This window comes from Lethenteron reissneri, chromosome 9 (genome assembly GCF_015708825.2).
Source record: "Lethenteron reissneri isolate LAM-NWPU_2019-01 chromosome 9, ASM1570882v1, whole genome shotgun sequence".
NCBI classification, from domain to species: domain Eukaryota; kingdom Metazoa; phylum Chordata; class Hyperoartia; order Petromyzontiformes; family Petromyzontidae; genus Lethenteron; species Lethenteron reissneri.
The window spans coordinates 482670-509179 of record NC_083787.1 but is presented as its reverse complement, the minus strand read 5'-3'; the positions used below and the strand labels follow the sequence as shown (position 1 = coordinate 509179).

General features: G+C 47.7%; 1 protein-coding gene across 9 annotated transcripts in view; it reads left to right on the top strand.

Annotated features, from left to right (window-relative positions):
* The first annotated feature begins 7221 nt into the window (after positions 1-7221).
* LOC133340391 (protein MTSS 1-like) overlaps positions 7222-26510 on the top strand; it is an 87517-nt gene continuing 68228 nt past the window's right edge. For 7 of the 9 annotated variants that reach the window (XM_061548556.1, XM_061548553.1, XM_061548558.1 and 4 more), the window contains exons 1-3: positions 7222-8184; positions 13174-13235; positions 16150-16223. In XM_061548556.1, the coding sequence (XP_061404540.1) occupies positions 8113-8184; positions 13174-13235; positions 16150-16223 (208 nt within the window). In that variant the 5' untranslated portion in view covers positions 7222-8112. The remainder of the gene's footprint in view (positions 8185-13173; positions 13236-16149; positions 16224-26510) is intronic. The other 2 variants (XM_061548555.1, XM_061548560.1) reach the window with 1 other exon arrangement.

Here is a 26510-nt window from a genome sequence, read left to right as displayed (position 1 = left end):
ATTCCCAAATGTTATGCCACTTCATTTGGATATCACGTGTGGCTATGTCGCTGCTGAAAAAGAGCTATATAGCTCAGTGGGCCTTACCTGGTAAAATTTAAAAAATAGTTTAGTTTAAATAAAGTGGCATCTTTTTGTATTCATCATTGGAAAGAGCACCCAAAGCAGAGGCAAAGCCACTCCACACGCACGCACTTACATACGCAGTAACACAGGGCTCCCACGAATTTGGAACTTGAGCGCACATGTGGGTGTCGAAATATGCTCGTGAAACTTTCTTTTCGCCGTGTTAACAACCGCTCAGAGTAAAAGGGGGCACCGCCCGAAATGCGAGTTTTGTTATTTTCCTTCAAATAAGTTCTGGCACTTTTTGACTCGTGTAATGACGTTTGTCACGCGTAATTGCTTGTGTACTTGCGGGAGCGCTTACGCTTTGTCAGTCACGGCGTCCGAGCCCATTTCACTTGTGATCGCTCGCACGCTGCTGCGATTTTGTAACTTCTTTTTTTTAATGGATTGCCACAGCCCACACTCTTCACTCTTTTCTTACACTACTCCCATGCGCATGCATTTTTTCAATTTACAGCTACACCCTCGACTGTTAAATCGCAGTACGTTTAAAACAGTAATAGGTATAATGGTTTTACATTTGAAAGAGAAAAAAACCCCATCTGCCTTCACCCATATGTGGGATTTTTACAGTGGCTTGCATGATAAGACCCTAGACTATGGAAGACGTCGTTAATCCCAATACGTATTGTCTTCATCACATTTACTTAAAGGGCTTAGTGAAAGAATGTGTCATCAAGGACCACATTGCGACCAATTTTTATAGATTTATTTTTGATTGCAAATATTTCATTCTGTGCAACATAAAATGTATTGCAAACTATTCTGTGCCATTGTAAGGTGGAGCAGCTTCAGTTGAAAAGTTTGATCAAATTGCTTGAAAAAAAGCTGTAAAGTTTTAAACATAGAGGTGTAGGCATATGCGGCAAGATAGAGGTTAGCACGTGGCACAATGGTGTAAGAAGACCGTCATCAATCAGTGGATTTACAATTGTGGCGTTATTTTTCTCAACAGTATTACTATAAGATACAGTGGCATAGCTATTCGAGTGTGCAGGCGGTGTAACTGCACTGGGCCCACGGGCCAGAAGGGCTTAGTTGCCAGACTTTTAAGAGGGGAGTGGAAGGCAGACATTGGGCCCCGTTTCATTCCTTACATCAGGGCCCATGCCAACCACGCTACGCCAATGGTAAGATCTATAGATAGGTGGATCAATGTGTACGGACATTTGAGAATTTTAGACAATCCATAATTTTTTACTTTTCTCCAACACAGGTATATTATTACCGTCGGAATGCAGTTAGGATGCAAAAGATTGCACTTTACATGGCTCATTACACCAGGTGAAAATCTGCCACCCGTATGACCGTCAGCTGTCCCGTTCCATGCCAGGAAATCTCAGCTGGGTGCTGCCAGGAGGCGGGAGGAGGCAGCAGCAGCAGCAGCAGCAGTGAGGAGGCAGTCGCTGTCGAGTTAACGAGCGGCCTGATGGGGCTCGGTCGGTGACCCCGGCCCATGCGCGGTCAACAACAGAAGCGACTTCAATGTAAGTCGCGTCACATTGGGGTAGAGGGTGAAAACAAGGGTGAGGCTGGTCGCGATAGCAGGGGCGCGACGGAGAGATGGTGACATCGTAGCATGGCCCTGGGAAAACGTGGCCAAGTCCAGGAGGACAAACCTATCGGGGTAGAACGTTGATGAGCCCTCGGGGTAAGGACGAAAGTACAACTCGAACAAACGTCAGGGAAAGGCAGGGTCAACCAAAGCAAGTACCCAAACGTCCCAGGGTGGTAAAATTCTACAATTCCTCGGCGCACAGCACTTTGGGTTGAACTGACGCCCATTTCCTTACCATTGGCTGTCTTTGTTCGTTCTTCTCCAACAGTGGCATAGTGTGGTTGGCATGGGCCCTGCACACCCGATAGCCACGCTGCCATTCTATACGATTCTCCATGGTTAGGTATCGTCCGGTCGAGTTAATTCTGTATTCTCTCTTTCTTTGTGCCATGTGACCTGCGTCTAAAGAACGAAGTGCGATGGTTTGTGCGCACGTGCAAAGTTTAGCTGCCGGTACGGCAGAGACACGAACAGGACGTTGTTCGGATTTCTCATTCTTCATGCGAGTTGTCAGACTTATGGGCCTAATTCATACTTTTGCAGAGATTGTTTTTGTTTTGCCACGTGTCCGGTTGCAGCTCATGCGTCATCCGTTCCACCTTGTGCGTTCCTGATGCGGCGATGTGTCACTGTCATTGCTTCGATCTCCGCACCGCACCACAGGTTGGCTTTGAGATTCACAAAACATGCAACCCCTTGTCTGAGCTGCACATATGTAATAGAGCCAAATGAATTTGTGTGGCGCTTACATTATGCATTACCATTACCAATGCATTGTTTATTTATGTTAATAATTTAACGCAAGGACGCACTCAGGCGTTGGGTTTTGTCTGTGGCTTCATGTTGTTTGCCAACCTGCCGAGATTGCATGCATTCGCAGATGGCGTTCCAAACTTAAACGCGGACAGTATTTTTAATCGTAGACGTGCATCGGCTACAATACGGAAATACGCTCGCTGGGTAAATTCGTGGGCCATTCTTGACAGTTCTCGTTTTAAGCCCCCAGGCTCAATGAAACCTGTTCACGTACCACTTTCACGTTTATTATTCGCATCTTGTACGTTGCACCCAGAGAAATCTGCCAAGCGATTGCCAGCGTGCATCTCGGCTGCTCACCTTGCATGAACAGTGCATTCTGCCGACGATGCGAAGAAAATATTATTCGAAATGTGGAACGTCATAACGTCTGACCACTTCCCAGAATAATAGTTTAACATGTCAAAAACATATGATTCTACCGTCCAATCTGTTTATGTATCAAAAACAAATGGCAGCGCTTTGTCAATGCACTGCTGGCTGAAGGCTAACCCATGCTATATCGGTTATGAGGCATGTTTGACCATACTTCACCACAATGATCAGTGCTGGTTAAAGGGTGAGCTCAAGACCAAGAGCTGATATCGCGTCTCATTGACGTTAGCCTTGGCCAGGAATCAAACCCAAGGCCCTCCGGGTTCGTAGCACTGTGCGCTAACTGCACTACGCCACTGCTCCCACGTCTGTAAAAAGAGGCCGTGACTAGCTCACAACCCGAGCATGGCGTCGCGACGAGCTGATTCTCTAAGTCATGTCTGACACTCTTAAGGCGGCACATGGCACTGCAGTCTCGCACTGCTCCACTGCCATAGTGAGGAGTCTGTGCGGTCTGCCTGAAGTGACCTTCATTGAAGCGACCTTCACTGAAGTGGCCTTCACTGGCCTGTTTAGTTTCCGTTCTCTTGTTTGCATGTTCCATGTACAACTCCAGATGATGTAGCTACAGTGTAGAGAGGTTTCTTTGCGTGTGAATGTTTGCCCTATCTACTGTTTATTAGAAAACCCTCCTGGCGTTATCCGAATACATGAAGTCTAAATCAATTGGCATATTTGTCAATGACAACTTCATTTGTTTGGCTTTGTTGGATGGTGGAGGGTTATGTATGTTGAACTTCTTTCGCACCGTATGTAGCCAACCGTGCTCGTTGAAATTATAGCTGCACGATCTACCCCAAAATAAATCAATTATGAGTAAATAAAAAGTGATGGCAATAAAGAATGCTTCCATTTGTCAAATATTGTTGGAAGCCAAGCAGGCCTAAGCCTGGAAGGTGCTTGTATGGGTGACCACTGTGCATTAACCGGGTGCTATCGGCTGCTACGGGGGATAGTTTGCCAGCAGCAGAGGGAAATGCAGCAACATCCATTGTTGCGCCACACTATGTTCCAACCTGCAGCTTGGTGAAGTCAACTGACCTCCATAACCCCATCAGCTTGGAAAGGCAGGCATGCAGCAGTGGACTGACCAAAGGGCTGCACATGCACATGTACATGCACATGTACGGTAAAAGAGTAAACATACTCTCTGGTTCTTTCGGCAAAGTCACGTAGAGAGAAAACAATTATAAAAGAACACGACGTTTCGGTCGCAACACAAGCGTCCGTCACCAGGTGACGTCACCAGGTGATGGACGCTTGTGTTGCGACCGAAACGTCGTGTTCTTGTATTATGTTCTCTACCCACGTGACTTTACCGAAAGAACCAGAAAGAATGGATTCCTGCAGTCACGAAAGCTTAAAATAAAGAGAGTAAATATACATTTGTAGTGTAGTAGCTCTTGACACCCAGGAGACGTGTAGTTACTACACGACACATTCACAGAAAGGGATTTAAAACTTTAAAATAAAAAAACCCAAAGAGTACACGCAGTCGCAGGCTTAGGGAACCTAGTAAAATCGACCCACGTGCATTGTTCATTCATGAGCATCGGCAGCCGTTCGTGTACTCCATACAGAGGTGTTTAACCGCTGACACATGATCGCATGTCTGGTGACATCGCGCGCGTGCCTAACGATGGCAATAAAAAAGCAAACGCCATAAAATACAGAGAGACGGTGCCTTGGACATTTTACAATTGCTTCAATAGGTGAGCTGGTCTTCTGGTCTCGAGTCAGCCCGGTCGATACAGACACCACGTGTGCATCTACGTTGCGTTGCTATCACTCCACACGGTTATTTTCGGTTGTTGTGCAAGCACTCCGAAGTGAAATAGTTAGATACACTCTTCTAGGTAGATACAATCATTTGCTCTCTCTCCGATGTGTTTTTCAGGTTGTACCGCGTGTTTTTCAGCACGGTGTGCTGACGTGTTGCTCCACGCGCTGAAAGCTTACACAGGAACTGAAGTGTCAGGCATCATGCGGATCAACACATGCTCCAGCCTGAAAAACACATCACAGGGCTATACAGCACAACCCCAACAACCTGCGCTGCAGATAAAGTGAATTACCGCCGTTTGTGTATTTACTTTTTCCCACTGTCATTGGCTCTCCATCACCGGGACCTTACATTCATTCTCAAAATGCACTTATTGCATCTCCAGACGCAGGCGATGTATCTTCGTAAATTGATAAACTTGTAAAAACGATCCATTCGAAGGATCGATGACCAATGTTTCTAGAAACAGAGACAAGCTACATATACCCCTTGCCCGCGGTTCACCAACGTAGGGAAGCTTTGCTGAACTGGGCAGGCGCCCATGAACACACGCCGTGCCTGCCACGTGTGCGTGGTGTGCACAGGTGTGGGTCTTTGTGGAGCGGACCGTTCTCCCGATGAGGGTGTTTCCTAACAGCCCTGCCGTGTGGGGGGCTTTTATGACCCAGGGCAAAGTGCACCACAGCGCCTCCACCCCTATGCCAGCACCGGAGGAGGCTCACATTGATTGGCCTTTTGTCCACGTCCTCCATTCATGGAGGCAGGGACATTAACGACAAAAGCCGGGGCAGGGACGTGCATCCCAATAGAAGCACAGGCGTGCCCCCCCCCCCCCCCCCCTGCACGCCCCAGGTGTGGTGACACCGCTGGAAGGCCATTATGAGCCGCTCAAGACCAGCTCCGTTTCCTTCATCCTCCCCCAGGGATCGGCTGCCGCCGCTGGACTCCCCCCTCCCACCCCCCCTTTTTTGTCCGGAGACGTGTGTGCATGTGTCCAATTGAATTTCTTACAGCTGCATTTATGATCAGACACCGGGTGCCGCACATGTGAATCCGCTCAAGTGGAACAAAACAACCGAGATCGAGGGCTCCGCTGCTGCTCTCGTGGTAAAATCATCAGCGCCCGCGTCGGTGGGTGGGTGGGGGTGCAGAAACATTGCACTCACAATGAGCGCTGTATATACAATGCACATCAATTATCATACACGCTGAAGGCATGCCCGGCTATCGCCATATAGGGCTGTGTTTGTGTTCGAGTTAAAATAGAGTTTGTCCTAGAACTAGAGCTTGGGTTTCGGTTAGATTATGGGTATAATGCTTTGGCTTGGGATAAAGTTAAATCTCGGGTTAGGGCCAGAGTTCGGGTTGCATTTAATGTTGAGCTAAGGGTTCAGGTTTAGATGTTGGGCTTGAGTTCGAGATATGGTGAAGGTATTGGCTAAAGTCTGAGTGAGTTTTAAGACTTGGGTTGGCTCGAGCTATAGCGGTGCCAAAGCTGGCATCGACCTGGATAGACCGCAGCAAACGCAGCAGCCCATCACTTGAATGTTCCAATACTATGGAATTGATTCGCATCTGTTTTCACTGTGATTGCTAGGCCAGTGTAGCAGCACAATGCACGGCTCTGGCTTCGTTATTTATGGAAGGCGCCGGGAAGATTGCGCAATGCACCAAGCACAGTGCCCACTTTCCCCGGCACTCAATTTAGAATTCAAGCAGGGCATGGAATTTTAATTTGCCTTCACCATACAGCCCTGGCACACTCGGGCTGCGATAACTCATCAACACACGGATGGATGAATGATTAGTTGAAGGAATTGAAGCGTGGACGAATTAAGTCATGAATGATGGAAGCAAGGAATAACTAACTAAATGACGAAGTGATGCACACGTACACAAACAAAGAAATGAACGCACGCATAAATAAAGCGACGGATGCATAAACGAATACTGTACTTCACTTCTTTAACGAGGTGAGAACACATTGAGACAATGTGTGGACACTGTATATGCCATGGTAGATCCGGTTTGGAGTTAACAAGAAGTGAAACGAACGCACAAATCAATGCGCAGATGAAAGGGTGAATAATCACAGCAATTAGCCCATTGGGGAGACGAATTAACGAATCATTTCTTTGGTTAACACATGAACAGAAAAATTCACTCTGGAACGATGAATGAAACAACGTATCAATGAGCCAAGCGAATGAATGAACATATTACCGAAGGAAATCATGAATGGACGGATCAAAGAATGAACGAGCAAACGGACGAGTGTATACATGAGAGATGGTACAGATAGACGACCGAGCAGCGAGTGAACAGAAGAATTCACGAACAAACGACCGAGCTGATGAACGAACTGGCGGATGATCGTGGTGATGATCGTGGTGATGGTGATGATGGTGATGATCGTGGTGATGGTGATGATGGTGATGATCGTGGTGATGGTGATGAGCGCGCAAGCGGCCACGCGGTGGCGTGCGCCCGTGCGCACGGGGGCCGAGGGGCGGCTCTGCTCCCCCTCCCCCTCTCCTCCTCCCTCTCCTCCTCCTCCCCCCGCACAACAACAACACCGCCACCACCACCACCACGCAGCGCACAGGCAGCCAGCGTCTCCCGGGCTCCCCGCACCTCATCCCCTCCGTGTCGCCCGGCGGCGGAGCCATGCATCCTCCGCTCTCACGCAGCGCGCACACGAGACGCTAAAGAGAACTCCGCTCTGGTCGACACCCACCACCACCAACAACCTCCACAACCACCATCAACCTCCAGCACCGCTGCTTGAGAAGTCTTCTCCATCGTCATCGTCCGCGCCGACACCCTCTGCTCAGTGGCGCGGTCGTTTGCGTTGTTGGCCGCGCCTCTTCGCGCTGCTCGGTCGCAAACCGGCATCGTCGGCTGCTGATTTGTGGGAGAAGAAGAAGCAGCAGAAGCAGCGGCAGGACGAGGAGGAGAAGAAGGAGAGCGCTAAAGCAGCAGGGGGACACAAAAGAATCGGGAGGGGAGGGAAAGTGAAAATTGTCGCCGCTCTTGGAGCTGCTGCAGTTGGCGTGGGGATTGTCGCGATTTGCACGCTCCGGGTCCGAGTGTTTGGTTATTCCGGAAGCGTAAACTTTGTTATTTGTGCAAAGAACTAAAGATTATTGTTCATTTGTAGTCACTTCGGCTTACCTCCTGCTCCTCAACACCAGCACCACCATCATTGTTAGGCGCTCTGGAGTCGAGGAGAAGTTTGTCAACCGAAAGGAATCTACTGATCATCCTCATTCATCTCCATCATCCTCCTCTGCCTGCCCACGTGGGGACACTTCGCTTGTGATCTCTCCGCCTGCTACATTCTTCCCATAAGTCGCCATCGTCGTCATCCTCATCACCGTAATCATCAGCAGCAGTATCAGCAGCAGTATCAGCAGGACCTCTTCGTCTCTCTCGCCCGTGGGCCGTCACGATGGAGACGGTCATTGAGAAAGAGTGCGGAGCGCTGGGAGGGCTCTTCCAAGCCGTCATGAACGACATGAAGGTAAAGTCCACACCTCGGGTCCACACCACCACCACTTGGTCCACCCCACCAGTGGTCCACCCCACCACCACTTGGTCCACACCACCAGTGGTCCACGCCACCACCACCGGTCCACGCCACCACCAGTGGTCCACGCCACCACCACTTGGTCCACGCCACCACCACTTGGTCCACGCCACCACCAGTGGTCCACACCACCACCAGTGGTCCACACCACCACCACCGGTCCACAGGTCCACAAGGCGCGTGTCGTCGGTGTCCACTGAAAGTCTCACAAGCGGCATTGCTATAGTACTTGCAGACGGTAGAGCGGTGGCGCAGTGAACCCAGTTCTCTCCGAGTTCGAATCCTGGCCACGGCTCTCGTCTTTGGGAATTGATATCAGAACCGCATCTGGGCTCACCGCCCTTCCGCCTCGCCAACCCGCTTTGACCTGCGTGGTGAAGTATGGTGAAGAGGTACTCATCCAGCAGTGCATTGACAAAGCGCTGCACAACATTGTCCACTCGAAGATAAACACATTCAGTACCTAACCTCCGATTATCACGGGTGGCTACGTACGGTGCGAAAGAAGTTCAACATACGGTATATGGCTTGTTTACTGTTAATATTTGTTTATGGGCTTTGTGAACCTGCGTCAAAATATACAGAAGACCGCATTTTGTCGGCCTTAGTGTCACAACGCACGGGCAATGAATGACGGTGGCTGTCGTATGTGTTTGTAAGTGTTTAGTCGGAGAATTGAAGCGATGTAGAACTTTGGTGTCGCCCCAGACCGAGTGAAACCAGTTCAACCCCTGGCTGTGTGGGACTGGGCACAGTGGGTTAGCTTTCGGGTTTGTTGAGTTCTAAGATTGACTATAATTGTTTCAGATGTCAGCCTTCTAGCCCTGATATAAATGAGCTTTGCTGTCATTGTGTTCCGATGCACGAAGCCACATTTACATAAACATGGCTTTAAAGGCTTTCCTCCTTCCTTTATTCCTGGGGCTGCTTCTCTAACGTTGTCAGTCTTGGTGCACTCCTAATGCGATTTTCTCAGATTATAATTTACATATCACCCAGGACCGTCTGCCTACTTGTCATTATTATATGGGTTATACAATATTGTATTAGTTTAAGACAATCGGGATAAACGATGCCGTAGAGGAGGGGACTAACATTTGACACAAATATTCAGAGACCGCAGTTGAGGCAACCCTTGTGTTAGGCTATCGATGTTATGATACAATGTCGGTGGTACGGAATAGTGTGTGTACACGTGCAGCAGCAGCATCATCATCATCATGACAATCATGAGCCCTGCTCTATCCACTGCCGGATGAAAGCCTCCCCAAGCGGTCGCCACACGATGCCACAATGCGCGTCGCTGGTGGCCTAGAGACCCCCACTCCAGAGTCGGGGTCTCACTCACTCGGGGGTGTTCCCCACTTTTGGCTGCAACTGGAAATGTCCACGTGTTCATGGCAAGGCCACTTCGTTGAGCTAGCAAATGTGGCCAGATCGCTTCTGGAAAAGAAGCTAAAAGCTCGGTGGGCTTTACCTGGTAAAATAAACATTGATATATATATAGTTTTGTTTACTATACTTTGCGCTCCTGTCGTATTTTGGTATTGTTGTTATAACTTTCTAACTGGACATCAGGAAAAAATTGCTTTATAGCTCATCGGATTCCTCCAGTTTAAATAAAGATTCTGATTCTGGTTTGCTTTGTTGCGAGAGCACAGGAGAGCGCGTGGAGGAGGTGAATGCGCGGTGATGGATGAGTACGTGACTGCGATTATGCGGGATGGAGGTTACCGGGTCACGGGGTCAAGTGGTTGACTTTAACAGAGGGCAAGGAAATCGCACAAGATGGAGGAAAAATGGGTGCCGTGTGTAAGCTGTTGGAGTGGGGAGTGGAGTTTTTGCTGGCAATTTAACTTTTCGCCACACAGTAAGTCGGCATGGCCCTCTTTATAAATCAACTGCTGGATGAAAGCCTCTCCACATATTTTTGTCATGGGGGTTGTTTGACCATACTTCACCACACTGGGTCAGTTCATATTAGTGACGGGTGGGTGGGAGTCCAGAACCTCCTTAAAGACATCAGTTGCCACTGATGTCATCAGCCATGCTGAGAGTTGAACCTCGGTCACTTGATTCATAGCGCGGTGCGGTAACCACCACAGCACGTCGCACCTTCTGTGCCTCTGTGTAACAGAGACGCCCTTGCTTCAGGTATACGAGGGAGTTGCCTGCCAACAGCCAAGCCATGCCGTCATGGGTCTTGGCTGCTGGGTGGAACTGCATTGCATATTGCTCGTTGTACAGGACACGTACACCCCTTGCGTCAATCTGCTGCTGGATGAGGGCCTCCCCACGCGGTGCGTGCCGGCTGTGAAGGTTGTTGGAACATCCTTCACCCCGCGGCGATCAGTGCGGCTTGGTGAATGTTGGGGAGAGTGCAGTACAGCAGCAATTCATTGTTTTGCTGCACAATCCTCTGGTGCACACACCACCACCTATTACACCCGTCTCTGTGCATGGTGGTTGCCCATTCGTGCACTGTCCGGGCTCAACGCCGACTTAGCTTTCGAGGCGTGATCAGACCGGCAAATCCCGGGGTGAGTTGGACAGAGGCAGCCGTGAAACAATAAACATAACCGCACTTTTTAGAAAAGGGGCATGTGTAGAAATACTCTATTTAAAGTAGCATATACAATGCTAACAACCCATAGCGACCTTTGCGTGATCTATATTGGTATTTTAGCATCACATACAGGAGTTAGACATTGTTGACTGATAATGGAGTGGGTGTATTCTTTGTAAGTGTTTTAACATGGGACGTGAAGCAATTTAGAACTTTTACCTAGTCTTGCTCTCAGAGTAAAAAAATCAACCAGCAGGCTGGAACATTTAGTGGGGCCCAAATGAAAAACAAATGTAGATTTCAGATGCATCAAACATTCAAAGCTCTTGCATAATTCACTCATCCACTCATGATCATCTATGCACACTAAGACACATTGCTGTGTTGGGGTATGGTTATACGTGTGTATGTGTGATATCTGTATTACGCGTGGAACAATATTTCATAACCAATCATTGCTCAGGTTGCTTGGTTCGTAGTGCAATGTGCCTACTACTTCCCCTCCACACCTCTGATTAGCATGGTTGGCTATGTACTGTGTGAAAGAAGTTCAATATACAAACACTGAATAGCCCCAGTCACGGTGGGTGATGCGGGTGGGGCACTGATGATGCATATGCGTTCTGACATTGGGTGCGTATGCATCTCATTTCACAAGCCCGACGTGCGTGCGAGGCATCGATTGCAGGGTTAAACAATGCCAGGATGCGTCACCACTGAGCTTTCCCCTCCTGTTCTCAATCTTTACATTGAATAAGAGGGCGAGGAAGGGCTCAACTTGTGTCATTTGAGACCGGCAGGAAACAAAATACATATTCATTGACATTTTTAATTCATGTTCAAAAGTTGTTTATTTTTGTTGTTCTGATTTACATTTAATTTAAGCAATGTGTTCAAGTGTAATCTCCTCATCCAGATTACTCTTGCAGGTAATTAGGTGGCTTATCTGCCGTGGCTGGTGTGCCTCCCTCCATAAGCATTAACAACAAAGGGTGCCCTGTACTACTGGCACAATTATAAGGGGCTCAAACTGAAGAGGAATATATGCGGTGAATGATTTAATGAAACGAAAATTAGAATAACTTGACTCGGAAGTGTTTGAAATAGTCTGGCTGGTATTATCCAGTTATATATTTACACATGTTTTCAACCAATCATACTTTTTCACAAATGTATTGGCAATCAGAAAATTAACCAGAATGCACCTGGGCTCATCGGATCTCAGAAGCTAAGCGTGTTGAACCTGGTTAGTATCTGGATGGGAGACTTCTGTGCAGACGTTTTAGTGTCACCTCGTATGCATGGTGGCTTTTTCTCCAGGTGCTTCAGTTTCGTCCCACGTTTTATAAGACTTGTGAAATAGAATTTGCTCAAAATACGAATGTGGGATTTTTTTTAACAGTCTTGAGTCTCGTTGAGGATTTTTCTGGGTAAATAAAGAACATTATTATTATTACAACAATATTACAATTATATTTTGGACCATTTTGCCAGTGGACTGTTACTGATATTGTGGTGCTTCCTGCTGGCAAGTGGCAATTATTTTGAATCTGGGTGGCAAGTAGCCATGGTGACCCATGATCAAGCAGACAAGGTGGCTGATTGAGAATCTTTTTTTGATTGGCACAGGATATTGATTCTTCCCCTGCCTAAAATTGGGGCACCTACCCCCACTGCCAAATATTTTCCATGTACAAATAGGCAGCCTGTAGAACCCCAGGGTTGCACGAAGCCACCAGTCCATCAGGGCATTTGCTCAACAAGTCTTTCCTGAAGTTGAACCTCTCGCAGTCTCTGTCAAACTTAAATCTCAACGCTAATCAGCAGGAAGACCATTTAACTTGCCGTACATGTGTGGTGTTACGTGAAATGCCTGATGGCCTGATAGTACAGTACAACCCCGTGCACATCTGCAGGCAGACCCAGGGGGACAATTGTAATTGTGTGATTGGGAAATACATTATAATAACAGTGTCATTGTACAATTGTAATTTCTGCTAACAATGCTGCAATATAAATTATTATCATTGACTCCAGGTCTGACCCCAAATCTTATAACGGAGAAGAGACCTGTCAAACAAATGAGCTTCTCTCTAAAATATATATGCAAAGAGGTGTCTTAAATCAGCAAATCATAACAGGAATTGCAGCATGTTTTGCATGTCAGGAAAACGTCGCAATTCTTGTGTGTATGCTGCACATCGCCCTTTTGGAATTGGTTCCCTTTTTATCGACTTGTAATGATATGCAGTCAGCAGTGTCTTTGAGAGGCTGTGCTGGGCCCTCTGCTGTGTGAGCTGTCCTGTCTGTTGAAGGCTGTGCTCTGTGCTAAGGGTGGCGCGTCTGTCTGCTCACAGGTCAGTTACCCGATCTGGGAGGACTTCATCAGCAGAGCTTCAAAGCTGCATTCACAGCTCAGGTCAGTTCCATGTATTCACATTTCATTACAAACGATTGATTACAACCCCACTTGGCAACATTTTATTAGCAAATGCAAATTGAAGTGCGCACCAGTTTAGTAACATGAGCTTGCATCAATACGACATTGCAGTGTCCTCACTGACTTGGAGAAATGATTGCACCTTTTCATAAATGTACTGATCTCTCCGTGCTTGATGTCGGCACTTTGAGACGCCAGCGATGGCTCTTGATGATCATCGAAGTGGAGTTTAATGGCCAGAGTTACACACCATCAAATTCACAGGCTGTGGATGCATCCTCGGGTAATGTGTGAGCACTCAGAGCAACTGACTGGAGAGAGGCGAGCGAACGTCGCGAGACATCGCAGTGGTGCGCCGGCGGCAGCCAGATGCACACACACGCACGCACACACACACACTCGCGCACACACACACGCACACACACACACGCACACACACGCGCACACACGTGCACGCACACGCACGCACACACACTCGCACACACACTCGCACACACACTCGCGCACACACACGCGCACACACACGCGCACGCACACGCATACACTCCCGCGTGTGTGCATGGGGCTCTGTCACCATGCGGTTTTTTGGGGCACTTAGAATTCAGCAGACGTTGCTCTCGAGTCCCTGCCAGAATGCTGCCTCGCTGAGTACAGAGTCAGATGAACGGTTAGAGGTTGTGGCCCGTGAGAGGACCGTGGTTGGTGCTGACAGTGCATGACTGCGGGACTAACCTCAGGGAGCTGAGCGTTGCTGTCGTTGCTGCTGTGCCTGATTCGGGCTGACCAGCGATCGAACTCCCGAGCTGTCTGAACCTCTGCACGCGACGGTGGTTGCATTCATTACGCGCAGATTTTCCCAGAGGCACCGACGTGCGAAATCTTTGCCTTTGCTCTCGAGTAAAGCGTTGGCCGGCTGCGGAACGCAATTACAAATCCGTTGGTCCAGACATTTGTGACAAAGCCTAATTGGTACCAAACGATGATCTGATTACTGGCTACAGTTATGATGCATGCTTACAATATAATGAGGCCAAGCAACTTGGTTAGTTTTTGATTTAGCCCCAACTTGAAGTGGAAATTATGCAGATTATAACGCCCATGCGTATTACTTCTGCTTGCTGTATATATGCAGCAGGCATATGTGTTATATAAATCACTGCATATGTGTTATATGTGTTAAATAAATCAGCAAATCCATTATTAACACAGCCTCATATCCGAAAAAATGTCTGGTGGTAGGCTGGAATTTCTGTGCTCAGGCAGTGTTAATGACGAATGTGGTGATTGATTTGGTGCGTGCACCACTCGCCATGAGCAACAGTCACTTAATTTGCAGATGTGTGTTTATATACCTGTGATCCACGTGTTGCAGTTTGCTACGTTTCATGATCATTCTTTTACTGCATTGCGTTTGTAATGGTGTAAGTGTTTTGACCCCAAGCCTCCCTTGGGAAACGGACGCCTTTTCGCAAAGGGCTCCTATGTGGTTACAATTATATATAAAGGTCATATTCCTTTGCAAAGTTGCGCTTATTGCACATTCAGTTTGCACTTTTAGGTAACAATTAAACTCACGTAGGCGGAGGGTGCCTCTTCACAGCCAAATCGGCCTATTTTTTTTATTGCAAACACGCCACTTGGTAGAAATATGCTTAATTTCTCTCGTCGTTACGCAAGGTACGAGTGTGCCGGTTTGAGCTGCTTATGCACAATATAATCCGCAGTTCATTTTTCACACGTTCGTTTTTACTCGGGACTTATCCTTGCACGGAATCCGTGTGCCTTTCTTGTCGATTTGTGCCACGACTTGGCGTCATTGGCATCAACGTGCATGCTCGCCGCCGCTGTGTGGTCGTTGGCTTGTTTGCAGCAGCCTGAGGTCAAATGAAAGTCATAAGTAAAAGCACCACTAAATAAGACCAGACGCAGGTTTCTAAGCACGACAATGGGCATTGTGACCGAGAACACCGAGTGCGTGCATATACAGTACGGGTTAAATAAGACGCGGTTAAACATTAAAAGCAATGTCCTCTGACAGAGAAAAAAATCAACACAAATAAACCTTTTTGATCAGTCGACTTTCAAAAATGAATGCTGTATTTTTTTGCAGTTGCCATTTGTGCAATCCAATGGACTTGGAGCTATTTTGATTTAGACTTAGATTTATTTTATAACATGCCATTCTGTATTTTTTTCATTGAAAAAGCAGTTAATGTGACATGCTTCATGGAAATTAACTGTAGGTTTGCCTTTTGTCCAATAAAAATTATTTTCATTTTCTCAAACTGCTAGGGTGGCACATTTTATGACTTGCATATATAAAATGCATTATAAAGTACAGAATAGTCTTTGCAAGGGTACACGCACATGAGAATGTTCATTTATAGCTCATTAAATTTGTGTCAAGCTCCTGTATAATAACAGATGCAAACACAGTGTACGCCCGTACAGGCTAATTACCTATTCACTTGCGGTCTTACGGCTTGTGTATCCAAATTCTTTAAGTTGTTTGTTTCAATAGACACCCAGAAGCACGAAATCAGACTTGACACGCATCATGCGTCGGCCCACCACCCGTCGTTGTCTGTGCGCATTACCTTTCCACCAGGTCGTAGCGCGTACATTGGGGTGTTGGCAGCAGAGCAAATCCAGGAAAGCAAACACACCATTCAGCAAAGGCCGTGTTTTCATGACAACGCCATTCTAATGGACGGTTCTGCGATCCTCGTCCCAAATCCCATGAGCTCTTTTCGCCGTTTAAGCATTGTGATGGGGATTACGGTACGCGCCGGTGTGTGCGCGCCTGGCTTTTCCGACGATTGGCCGCTCAGACAGGACGACGCGCGTGGCATTTGGACGATTATTTAATTTTTTATACTTTGGGCTTTTGCAGGACAACGCTGACGGCAGCGGGAGCCTTCCTGGAGGCTTTTCAGAAGGTGGCGGACATGGCTACAAACACGAGAGGTGGGTCCCCGGGGGCTGCCGAGCGACCCCTTTCGCGCCCCCCTCACTTCCGCCCTGCGGTGCACGTGCACGCCACCCAGCCCTTTGTCAGTGTAATATCTATAATAATGAGTGTTTGGATTTCGCATTCTTTTTTTAATAGCACCAGGCTATCATGAAAATGCTGCGTATCATGGATGGGTGTAGTTTGCCAGAAGCGGGTGGTGTTGCCATGCGATTTTACCAGACTAAGTAATTTTTGGGATACGTTTTCAAATTTGACATATTTGGACCACGACGCCTGCACACGCTTTTTCAAATAACGTCACAGGATCTTTACCATCCACTGCGAAGCGGACGGGGATTATTTAGTGATTAACGCACCTGCAGTATTAAACAGGGTAGCTGCTGGGCTCGAATCGCAAACCTTAGCAACAAGCGACAAGCTAAACTAAACTCTAAACTATATTTATTTCATCAGGTAAGGCCCACTGAGCTATATAGCTATTTTTTAGAACGCGACCTGGCCACAAATGATAGCTCAACGAAGTGGCTTATCACGTGAAAATGTATAGCAGCCAAATACTCTAAACGCATGTTGTTTCTAAATGGGGAGGGAAAAACCGGAGGACCCGGAGAAAAATCCATGCGACCACGGGGAGAGAGACATTGCAAACGCCAAATATACAGCAGGCAATTGGGGTCGGGATCGAACCCATGACCTCCTGTATACCAAGCAAGGTCGTTAACATCTCCCCACCATGGCACCCCTGACCACTGCTGGATGAGAGTCTCCACGTGCTGTGTGGGTCGTGAGATTTAATTGATCATACTCCCAACACCGCGTCGTATCCACACGTTGTTGATCCTTCGCGCACGCAGTTGTGCAGCCTCTACTGAAGTTCCCAATTCAAGCCTTGAGAGTAGCAGCGTCTTTGGGAGAGTGTTGACAGCGTAGGGCACCGGTTTGTGAAACAGAAATAATTCTGGTTTTCGAAAGAAAAAAAGTCATCCTTTGTACTCGCAGTGTTGGGGAATTAAAGCTGTTTTGACTTGCAGATGACAAACATCAGAGTTGTGGTTAATGGGCTGGTCTTTAATCACCAGACCACATGCTCACCGAGGAATGCAGACTGCCCATCTTGTTTACGTCGATCACAGTTTGAAAATTCAAGATCACCTCTCACAGCCTCGATGCACAACATAGATGATACTAATAGTAAATTCAGCTTGTAATGGGCACTGTATTTGCTCAATGTCGAAGATAGAGGCCTGGGACAATGACACAATCCACACTGCCATGGACATTTATATTTAGTCTTTATCGACAAATACTCTTAGAGTATAAATAAATATTGTTTTAATTCACAGAACATGTGGCTGTATTTGTGTAGGAAGAGCTGGTGTCACTTCATGCTTCAGATAAACTTTGCCAAAGCAGCTGATCCAGTTGTCATGAAACGCTGTATAAATACAGGTTTGACCGAGCACTAAAGCAATTATCTGCTTCAGTGTGAATGAAACTGTTTCCATCTGGTGATGCCCCAAGTTTGAGTGTTTGCTTTCATAACCGGCAAGCGGATACATTTTTAGCAGTCAAACATGGGGAAGGAGATTCGACGCTAAGTTTCTTTTTTGAAACAAACATTAAGACATTTTGTTTTCCCCTCTTATTACAATACCAAGCGACAGACATGAGTTTGGTTCCTTTTTCACTGAGTGGGATTTTTTTTTGCCTGGAGGCCTCGGCAGTGCTGGACCTTGTGTGTGCACGTGTGTGCACGTGTGTGTGTGCACGTGTGTGTGTGTGCACATGTGGGGAGTGTTAGTGTAGCGCTACGAACCCGGCCACCCGAGTTTGATTCCTGCTCACGACCAACACGAGTGACGATTATCTGAACGGCAGCCCTAGCCTCTCCTCAAATGAGTACCTGGTGTGGTGTGTAAATCACCACTGGGGAGACAAAGGCGGCCGGGCGTGGTGTTGGCCACCCACCCCCTCGTGTGCCGTGCCGGCCTTCACAGGTGCTCGTTAATAGCACTTGCCCCAAAAGTCTATCAAGGCTATATGGGGGATCTTTGTCTCGTGTGCACGTGTACCACGAGCCGAGTGGGGGCATTGTGGTGGCTCTGGAGGAAGTTGCCTTCGGCACGCCCTTTCCTCTGTACATTTGGTGGTGGTGGTGGTGGGCGGCCGCCACCGCCCTTCCGCTCACAATTGCATTGGCGTGAAAATGCTCACGACAGGACGTGCTCTGGGTGGCTCGTGCTTTGTGCCGCCCGGTTCTCCCAGCGCTTTGTGCCGCTTCTCAATGAGCCACCACACGGGGACACAGCCACACTCTGGAAGTTGATGCGGTGTGAGTTCCCGGTGTGAGACCCCGGTGCGAGTCTCACGGCGTGAGTCCCCGGTGTGAGTCCCCCGGTGAGAGACCTGTATGCGAACGCTTTGCCGGTGGTTATTCGTTAGGTTACTGGTAGGATCTGGCGAAGTTTGCCCCCTACTTAGTCAATGATAAGAGGAGTTCTCCTGTACTTCTATAAAATCTACACAACTACTGGCTACTGTCTCAGCCCATGAGTTTGTGCACTGCTGTGTATTTAAAGATTCCCTCATCAGGATTTGTGCATAATCAGCAATGAATTCACCTTGTTGAATGGAGAAAAACTCCAATAAAAAAATATGATTTGTCCAAAACTGTAGTGGGTGCCTCTTAAATAATAAAATTTAATAATTTGCATCCTCTTGTCAATGCATTGTCTGATGAAGATCGCCACAGGCCCTCAAGGCCATGGGGGTTATTTTACCATACTTCACCATGCTGCTCAGCGTGGATTGGTGAAGGGATGTCTTCTCCTAGGCATGTCTGAAACTTCTGGGGTGTCTGGATGCCCACGACACCCACCAGTGGCTGTGCCCTGGGTGGAACAGTTCATTCCAAACAGGAGAGAGGCACCAGCTTTAAAAAAGAAAATAAAAAAATGTTTACTCCCGATTGTTTCCATGCCATCGGAGAATGAACGGTGTCGGGTTTGAGATATGTCTTATCAAAAGTCCCATCGTCTTTACACATCTTGCAAGAGGGCAAAAAAAGGGAGTTTTACATTTTTTGCGGTTTTTGTATCCGACTCCGCCATCAACCTCCGACTGAAATCCGGATGACTAGCATCTCCGCTGTCCATGTGGGCTCCGTTTCATTGTTCCTGCTTTTACCCTGTGACAAATTCCATACTTCCCTTAAAGAAAACAGAACTCCAGCATGCCAACTCCCGAGATAAATCTGTGAAGGGCTGCGCACAGCTGTGTCTGGAAATTTAGGATGGGGTGTGGGTGGGTAGCGGCTCCAAAAGCGTTTCAGCGCTTGTGAAAATCATTGTAAACTATCTTGCCGGGATTCACTACCCACCTCCAATGCCATGTTGTAGGTTCATAAAAAAAAGTAGTAATTAATTAATTTCCAAGTTATACAATTTGCATGTCATAGAAGTGCAAAACGTGGAATTTAATCATATTTATAAAAAAACTGTACCCAGAAAGGCCTCGCTGCATCCATAGACCTCTTTTTCAGGATATTCCTGCAGTGGGATGTTTGATCAAATCCATGAACGAGTGTTTGGTATAGGCTTAGAAGGGGGGTAACGCTCATAGCTCCACACAGATGGATTCAAGCATCCAATGCTGTACTGCCATCATTTTCGTCACGTTGAAGCCCAATCTTAATGTCTTTCAAGGAAGCCTGTAAATTCCCAGGAAGTGTTCAGGTTCAACCACGTGGGACTTTTTATATCTGACAGGATCAGACACGTTCATGGTGATTTAGTTGCAATTTCTGTCTGTAATTTTAGAATTAACAAATACAATAGAATATTTATAGAACCGAAATGGTTTTTCCTCCTCTTGCATCGCAGCTTGTGAGGAAGCGGAACCGTTTGCTTACATTGATTTTTTTTTCAGCAAATGTTTGCTGACCGCTGTTATATCTCCGAGCATGCGCTGTGTACTACTGTGTGTGACCTTTTATTGACACAGATCTGATGCCAGCAAACTAGAGGTCCAATGTGTGTGCACACACACTGCTTTGGTCGACCTGACCTTCACGTACGCAGGGATATGGTCTGAGAGGTTGTTCAACCGTGCATGTGGTGGCTCAGAGGTCCGAGCGCTGAACTGGCACCACTGAGTTCCTGAGCTCATATCCAGGTCGGCAGGTTGCCTGTTAATAAACCGAATATTCAAGCGAAATTAGTTGATGGTCTCAAACCGATCATGAAAGACTAACACAGTGGGTGTAATTGGGTACACCACAGTTTTTCGATTGGTGCATGTGGTCGGCTATGGCGTAGGTACTCTCATCTCTCCTGAGACGTCTGTTCAGCGTGGAAGAATAGGCCAAGTGCCCTCTCGAGGGGTTTTTGTAGAGCTCCCTGCAGTAGACGCCAGCGGTGATATGAGCAAGAAATTGCAGAGCTGCACCTTTACCTCCTTTGTTAATCCTACACGGCTTCACTTTCGTGCGTTGCCGATGGGACATCCCCGCTCGAGCCTGGTGTACGGCGCTCTGCACAGGTTCTCACTTTTTGCGAAGCGTTTGCGCTCGGTCGGAGTGTGAAAAGCTAAGAGCGCCGCTGCGGATCGCACGAGAATCCACGAGGGACAGCACCCCTGGGGGTAAGGCCAGCGGAACGCCATCGTCCCAGAGATGAGGGCGGCTGTTGTGATTCGGCGTGCCGAGTCGCCTGCATCCCTTTGTTGTGGGGCAGATTCTCAGATTCTCAGTCTCAAGGTCGGTAACAACAACAACAAAGAACCGGCACGCCTTGTGCATTTGGGCTTTAAAAAAAAAGGGAGGCTGAGATCCTAGGATCACTCGTGACTCCGGATGGCCAAGTGATATTTTATTTAGGCAATGCTAAAATAATCATCATCGTCTTAATCAGCCATGGTCAATTCGCTCCTGGATGAACGCCTTTCCAAGCCACCACCATCTCTCGTGATGCCAAAATGACCGACATGTATACTGTTTAACACGTAGGCTTTCGCGACCAATATCATCCATAAGAGGTTTTTTGGTTAGATCGCGTCAATATATAAATGTGTTATTAAAACCCACCACCACCCGACACAGCCAACTAGTAAGGGTTGTCACGTAAACAGAACGTGCCAATTCGTCACTAGTACAACACACCGGTGTGTTGGAGAGCAAAGCCACAACATTTACAAGATCAAAGGGCTCGCATAATGCGCATGAAGAATGTACGTTGACTCATGAATCCCCCCCCCACTTTGCGCAAGAGCGCAGAAGCGTGGTCACCACGTCTACACCTCTATAAGGAACGAACAGGTGGACTTCTCCACAAATCTGTCTGTCGCCTGATGAAGCTAGTTGTTATTACTGGCGAAACGTCGTACTCGGATTGTAAATGTTGTGGCTTGGCTCTCCAACACACCGTTTAGTGCTGTACGTGACAACCCTTACTAGTTGGCTGTGTCGGGTGGTGGCAGGTTTAACGACACATTTATATTTTTACGTGATCTAACCCAAAAAAACTCTATTATGATATTTATACTGATGGTGAAACGTGAAATGAGAAAGATAAGGGTCTGTTTCATGAAAAAAAATTGAAACCTAAATACATTAAAGCCTATTTGTCAATGGACCTTCTGGACCAGTGATCTGTAGCCGCTTTTAACAATACAAACGCTTAGAATAGTTTAAATTTCAGAGGCTCATCAGCAGGGCTTGACCCATTAAAATGTTGGTATTTATATTTATTTATTTATTACTCTTTACCGAAAGAACCAAAGAGTATGGATTCCTGCAGTCACGAAAGCTTCAAATCAAGATATATATTGTTAGCTCCAGTCCAGAAGGGTGATTCACAGTGGTTTTATTTTAAAATATATATATATTTAGTTTCTTGCCAATGTCTCTTTCCTTGAAGGTAAGTCTCTGAAGAAATATGTGGTCATCGATGACAGAGTTACACAAACTGCTGCTGTTAGATGAAAATTGTACGAAACAATAGCGGTAACGATACATTTGAATAATAATTAAAGAAAGGCATCCTACATATGAAACTGTGAACGTATATTTTCGATTACGATGAGAAAAACCCCCATCCACTCCTCTATCCCCCCACAGGAGGTTTCTCCACAAATCAAATTCCTCACGCCCGCAGTCGGCAGCGCAGGAGGTGCCGTGTGCCTGAGAACACATTAGCGACGTGAGACTGCCTCTCGGAGGCGCATTTTAAACTCTCACAAGTGCCACCACTGCGGCAATGGGTACGCTGGCTTTCTTCCAGCTCCTGCTGCCGGCTGCATACACCCACACATCCACACACCCATCCACACCCCCACACATCCACACACTCACCCATCCACACACCCACCCATCCACACACTCACCCATTCACACACCCACCCATCCACACACACATCCACACACCCACCCACCCATTCACACACACTCACACACCCACACACTCACCCATCCACCCATCCACCGTTCCATCGCTGCACCCTCGAACCCCCCACTCTCTCCCCTCTCCCAGTTTAGAGCCTGCATAGGTTTGTGTGAGACTGTGTGTATGTGTGTCTGTGTATGCTGAGTGCAGTGGCATAGTGGTTAGTGCACTGTGCCATGAACCCATGTGACCTGGGTTTAATTCCTGGCCATGGTTATATCCGATTAGTACGGTTAGCAACGTGCGGTGCGAAAGAAGTTCAACATACATCATCGACAGTAGCGAACTCTAGTTAACGCCGTCCTGGCCCTCCATCCTGAAGTGAGTAGCTGTTGTATGTGTGACTCTATCAGCATTGGGGAAGACAAAGACGACAGGGTTGTGTGCTCACCCCACCCCGTGTATGGTACCATTCTGGCCTCAACAGGCGCTCACTCACTGGCAAGTGCTGGCCCCATCAGCCTGTGTGGCCATGCGGTGCGCCTTTGTCTCTGAGTGTGTGTTTGTGGTTTCCTGGTTCAAACAATGCATTCGCTTCTCGCTCAACTCGAGCACAGTTTTCAGTGTGTCCGCTGCAAGCGCCATCGCCTCTTCTACTTCTTCTTCACACTCGCGCCCACTGCTTTACACCTCAACGCCGCGTCCGCGCCCCTGAGTGCGAGCGAGCGAGCAGCTGTAACCCCCCCCCCCCACACAGCTCCCACTCCAGGTAGCTTCTACCTCCAGGCCAGAATAATCGGCCATTTCCCCTACAAACACTCAACTCTTATCTCCATGTGCATGCTGGCAGTTGTCGGGAGTGTAGAAACAAGAAGGCGAAGAGGGGAGGGCCGGTGGGCTGGTGTGGGAGAGCGGCTTTTGAATGCGCACTGGCGGCCCGCATTGTACAACTTTTGTTGGGTTTGGGGGATGGATCGGAGGGAGGCTGGGGAGAAAGAGGCTGGGGGGGGGGCCTTAGAATGTGGGAGGTTGCTCGCTTAGTTGGAGTTCACGGGGGGGTGGATTGTTGTTTGCGTGCGTGCGTGCACGTGTGTGTACGTATCTATGAGTGTGTGTGTGCCAGTGCATGTCGGTTTGAAAGCTTGCGTGTTTGCTGGCGTGTTTGCCTGTGTCAAAGGGAGGGCAGCATCGTTTAACCTCTGCTATGGATACGGGATGCGTTGGCAGTGGTACGGTCGCACCGTCAATGCCAAAACCGCGTTTTTAGAAATATCGCCGTCATTAGCTGCTTCGCGTCGGCTCTGAGGAAGAGAGCTCTGAAGAAGAGAGCTCTGAGGAAGAGAGCTCTGAGGAAGAGAGCTCTGAGGAAGAGAGCTCTGAGGAAGAGAGCTCTGAGGAAGAGAGCTCTGAAGAAGAGAGCTCTGAGGAAGAGAGCTCTGAGGAAGAGAGCTCTGAGGAAGAGAGCTCTGAGGAAGAGAGCTCTGAGGAAGAGAGCTCTGAGGAAGAGAGCTCTGAGGAAGAGAGCTCTGAAGAAGAGAGATCTGAAGAAGAGAGCTCTGAGGAAGAGAGCTCTGAAGAAGAGAGCTCTGAGGAAGAGAGCTCTGAGGCAGAGAGCTCTGAAGAAGAGAGCTCTGAAGAAGAGAGCTCTGAAGAATAGAGCTCTGAAGAAGAGAGCTCTGAGGAAGAGAGATCTGAAGAAGAGAGCTCTGAAGAAGAGAGCTCTGAAGAAGAGAGCTCTGAAGAAGAGAGCTCTGAGGAAGAGAGCTCTGAAGAAGAGAGCTCTGAGGAAGAGAGCTCTGAAGAAGAGAGCTCTGAAGAAGAGAGCTCTGAAGAAGAGAGCTCTGAAGAAGAGAGCTCTGAAGAAGAGAGCTCTGAAGAAGAGAGCTCTGAGGAAGAGAGCTCTGAGGAAGAGAGCTCTGAGGAAGAGAGCTCTGAGGAAGAGAGCTCTGAGGAAGAGAGCTCTGAGGAAGAGAGCTCTGAGGAAGAGAGCTCTGAGGAAGAGAGCTCTGAGGAAGAGAGCTCTGAGGAAGAGAGCTCTGAAGAAGAGAGCTCTGAGGAAGAGAGCTCTGAGGAAGAGAGCTCTGAGGAAGAGAGCTCTGAAGAAGAGAGCTCTGAAGAAGAGAGCTCTGAAGAAGAGAGCTCTGAAGAAGAGAGCTGTGAAGAAGAGAGCTCTGAAGAAGAGAGCTCTGAAGAAGAGAGCTCTGAGGAAGAGAGCTCTGAGGAAGAGAGCTCTGAGGAAGAGAGCTCTGAGGAAGAGAGCTCTGAGGAAGAGAGCTCTGAGGAAGAGAGCTCTGAGGAAGAGAGCTCTGAGGAAGAGAGCTCTGAGGAAGAGAGCTCTGAGGAAGAGAGCTCTGAGGAAGAGAGCTCTGAGGAAGAGAGCTCTGAGGAAGAGAGCTCTGAGGAAGAGAGCCGTCGCGAAGCCACCGAGGCGACCTTCGCTGCCGAGTGGCCCTCGACGGGCGCCGAACCCGCGCGTGGTCCATGCGCTGATTGGGACCTGGGAATGGGGCCTCATTGTGACGTCAGTCTGGCTCAGAGCTGCGTCGATGGCCGTTGCCAAAGACGATTTGTGTACGCGAGTTGGCGATTTGTTAAAATTAGCAATTTTTTGGAGCGGTACTCCTACTGATACTCCTGCTGTTGTGGAGTGACTCATGCTGCCAGCTATGGCTGCAAAGTTTGGTCGTACATGTTATGTATAGCGTTTATTGTTTACATTTGAATCACAGTTCCTATGATCACTGTTACATTGTTTTTATAGCTTTATTTTGGTGATTTCGAAAACGTTTTGGTTTCGCCATATTTATTTGTGGTAGTACAGAGTTAGACTGATAACTTTAATCTAAATTGTCTTATGGTTTTACACTATGGGGACCTCATTTGCCAGTAAAAATATGATAATTGGTTCTTTACCCTTCTATCTGGCAACAAAACTGACACCTTTTTGCAAGGAGTCATGTTTGCATAGACCGCAATACCTGCAGTCATAATACAAACAAAAGAACATAACTCTGATAATGTGCACTGTCCTTGAAGTTGATTGGTCCACACCCGAGACAGCTTTCCTTCGAGCCTAGTCTCATATGGGTTGGACCAGATGACGCCAAAAGGCGCACAACTCAAGGACAATGCACCATCAGAGTATGAGAGCTCGGGGCAACAGATAGAAGGGTAAAGAACCAATTATCATATTTTTACTGGCAAATGAGGTCCCCATAGTGTAGATGCTTGCCCCGAGCTCTCATACTCTGATGGTGCATTGTCCTTGAGTTGTGCGCCTTTTGGCGTCATCTGGTCCAACCCATATGAGACTAGGCTCGAAGGAAAGCTGTCTCGGGTGTGGACCAATCAACTTCAAGGACAGTGCACATTATCAGAGTTATGTTCTTTTGTTTGTATTATGACTGCAGGTATTGCGGTCTATGCAAACATGACTCCTTGCAAAAAGGTGTCAGTTTTGTTGCCAGATAGAAGGGTAAAGAACCAATTATCATGTCTTATGGTTGTTATTGTTTGACTTGCATCCCACTTGGATTTTGCACACAGCGTTGAAACGCGGTGCTTTCTCTGGGAGACTTTGCTGCTGTTTTTCCCCTGGATTTTTCTGTTGCGCCTCGTCACTTTAAGATGTTCTTGTTCATGTTTTTGTTTGTTGCGGTTGCACCCGATTCAAGAGCCGCATGGCTCACAGGGCTATACCTAATACATGAAACTGAAATGAAACTGAAACGGTATGATAAAAAAAATCTTAAAATGCAGTTACCTTGATTAATAATGGAAACACAATATGGAAAGAGTGCCCATATATTAAACTCGCCAGGTTCTCCATGTCAGGGGCAGTAGTCCATGACATTAGCATGCCCGTTTGGGGATGACAGTGTGGGGTTGGGTGAGTGGGTG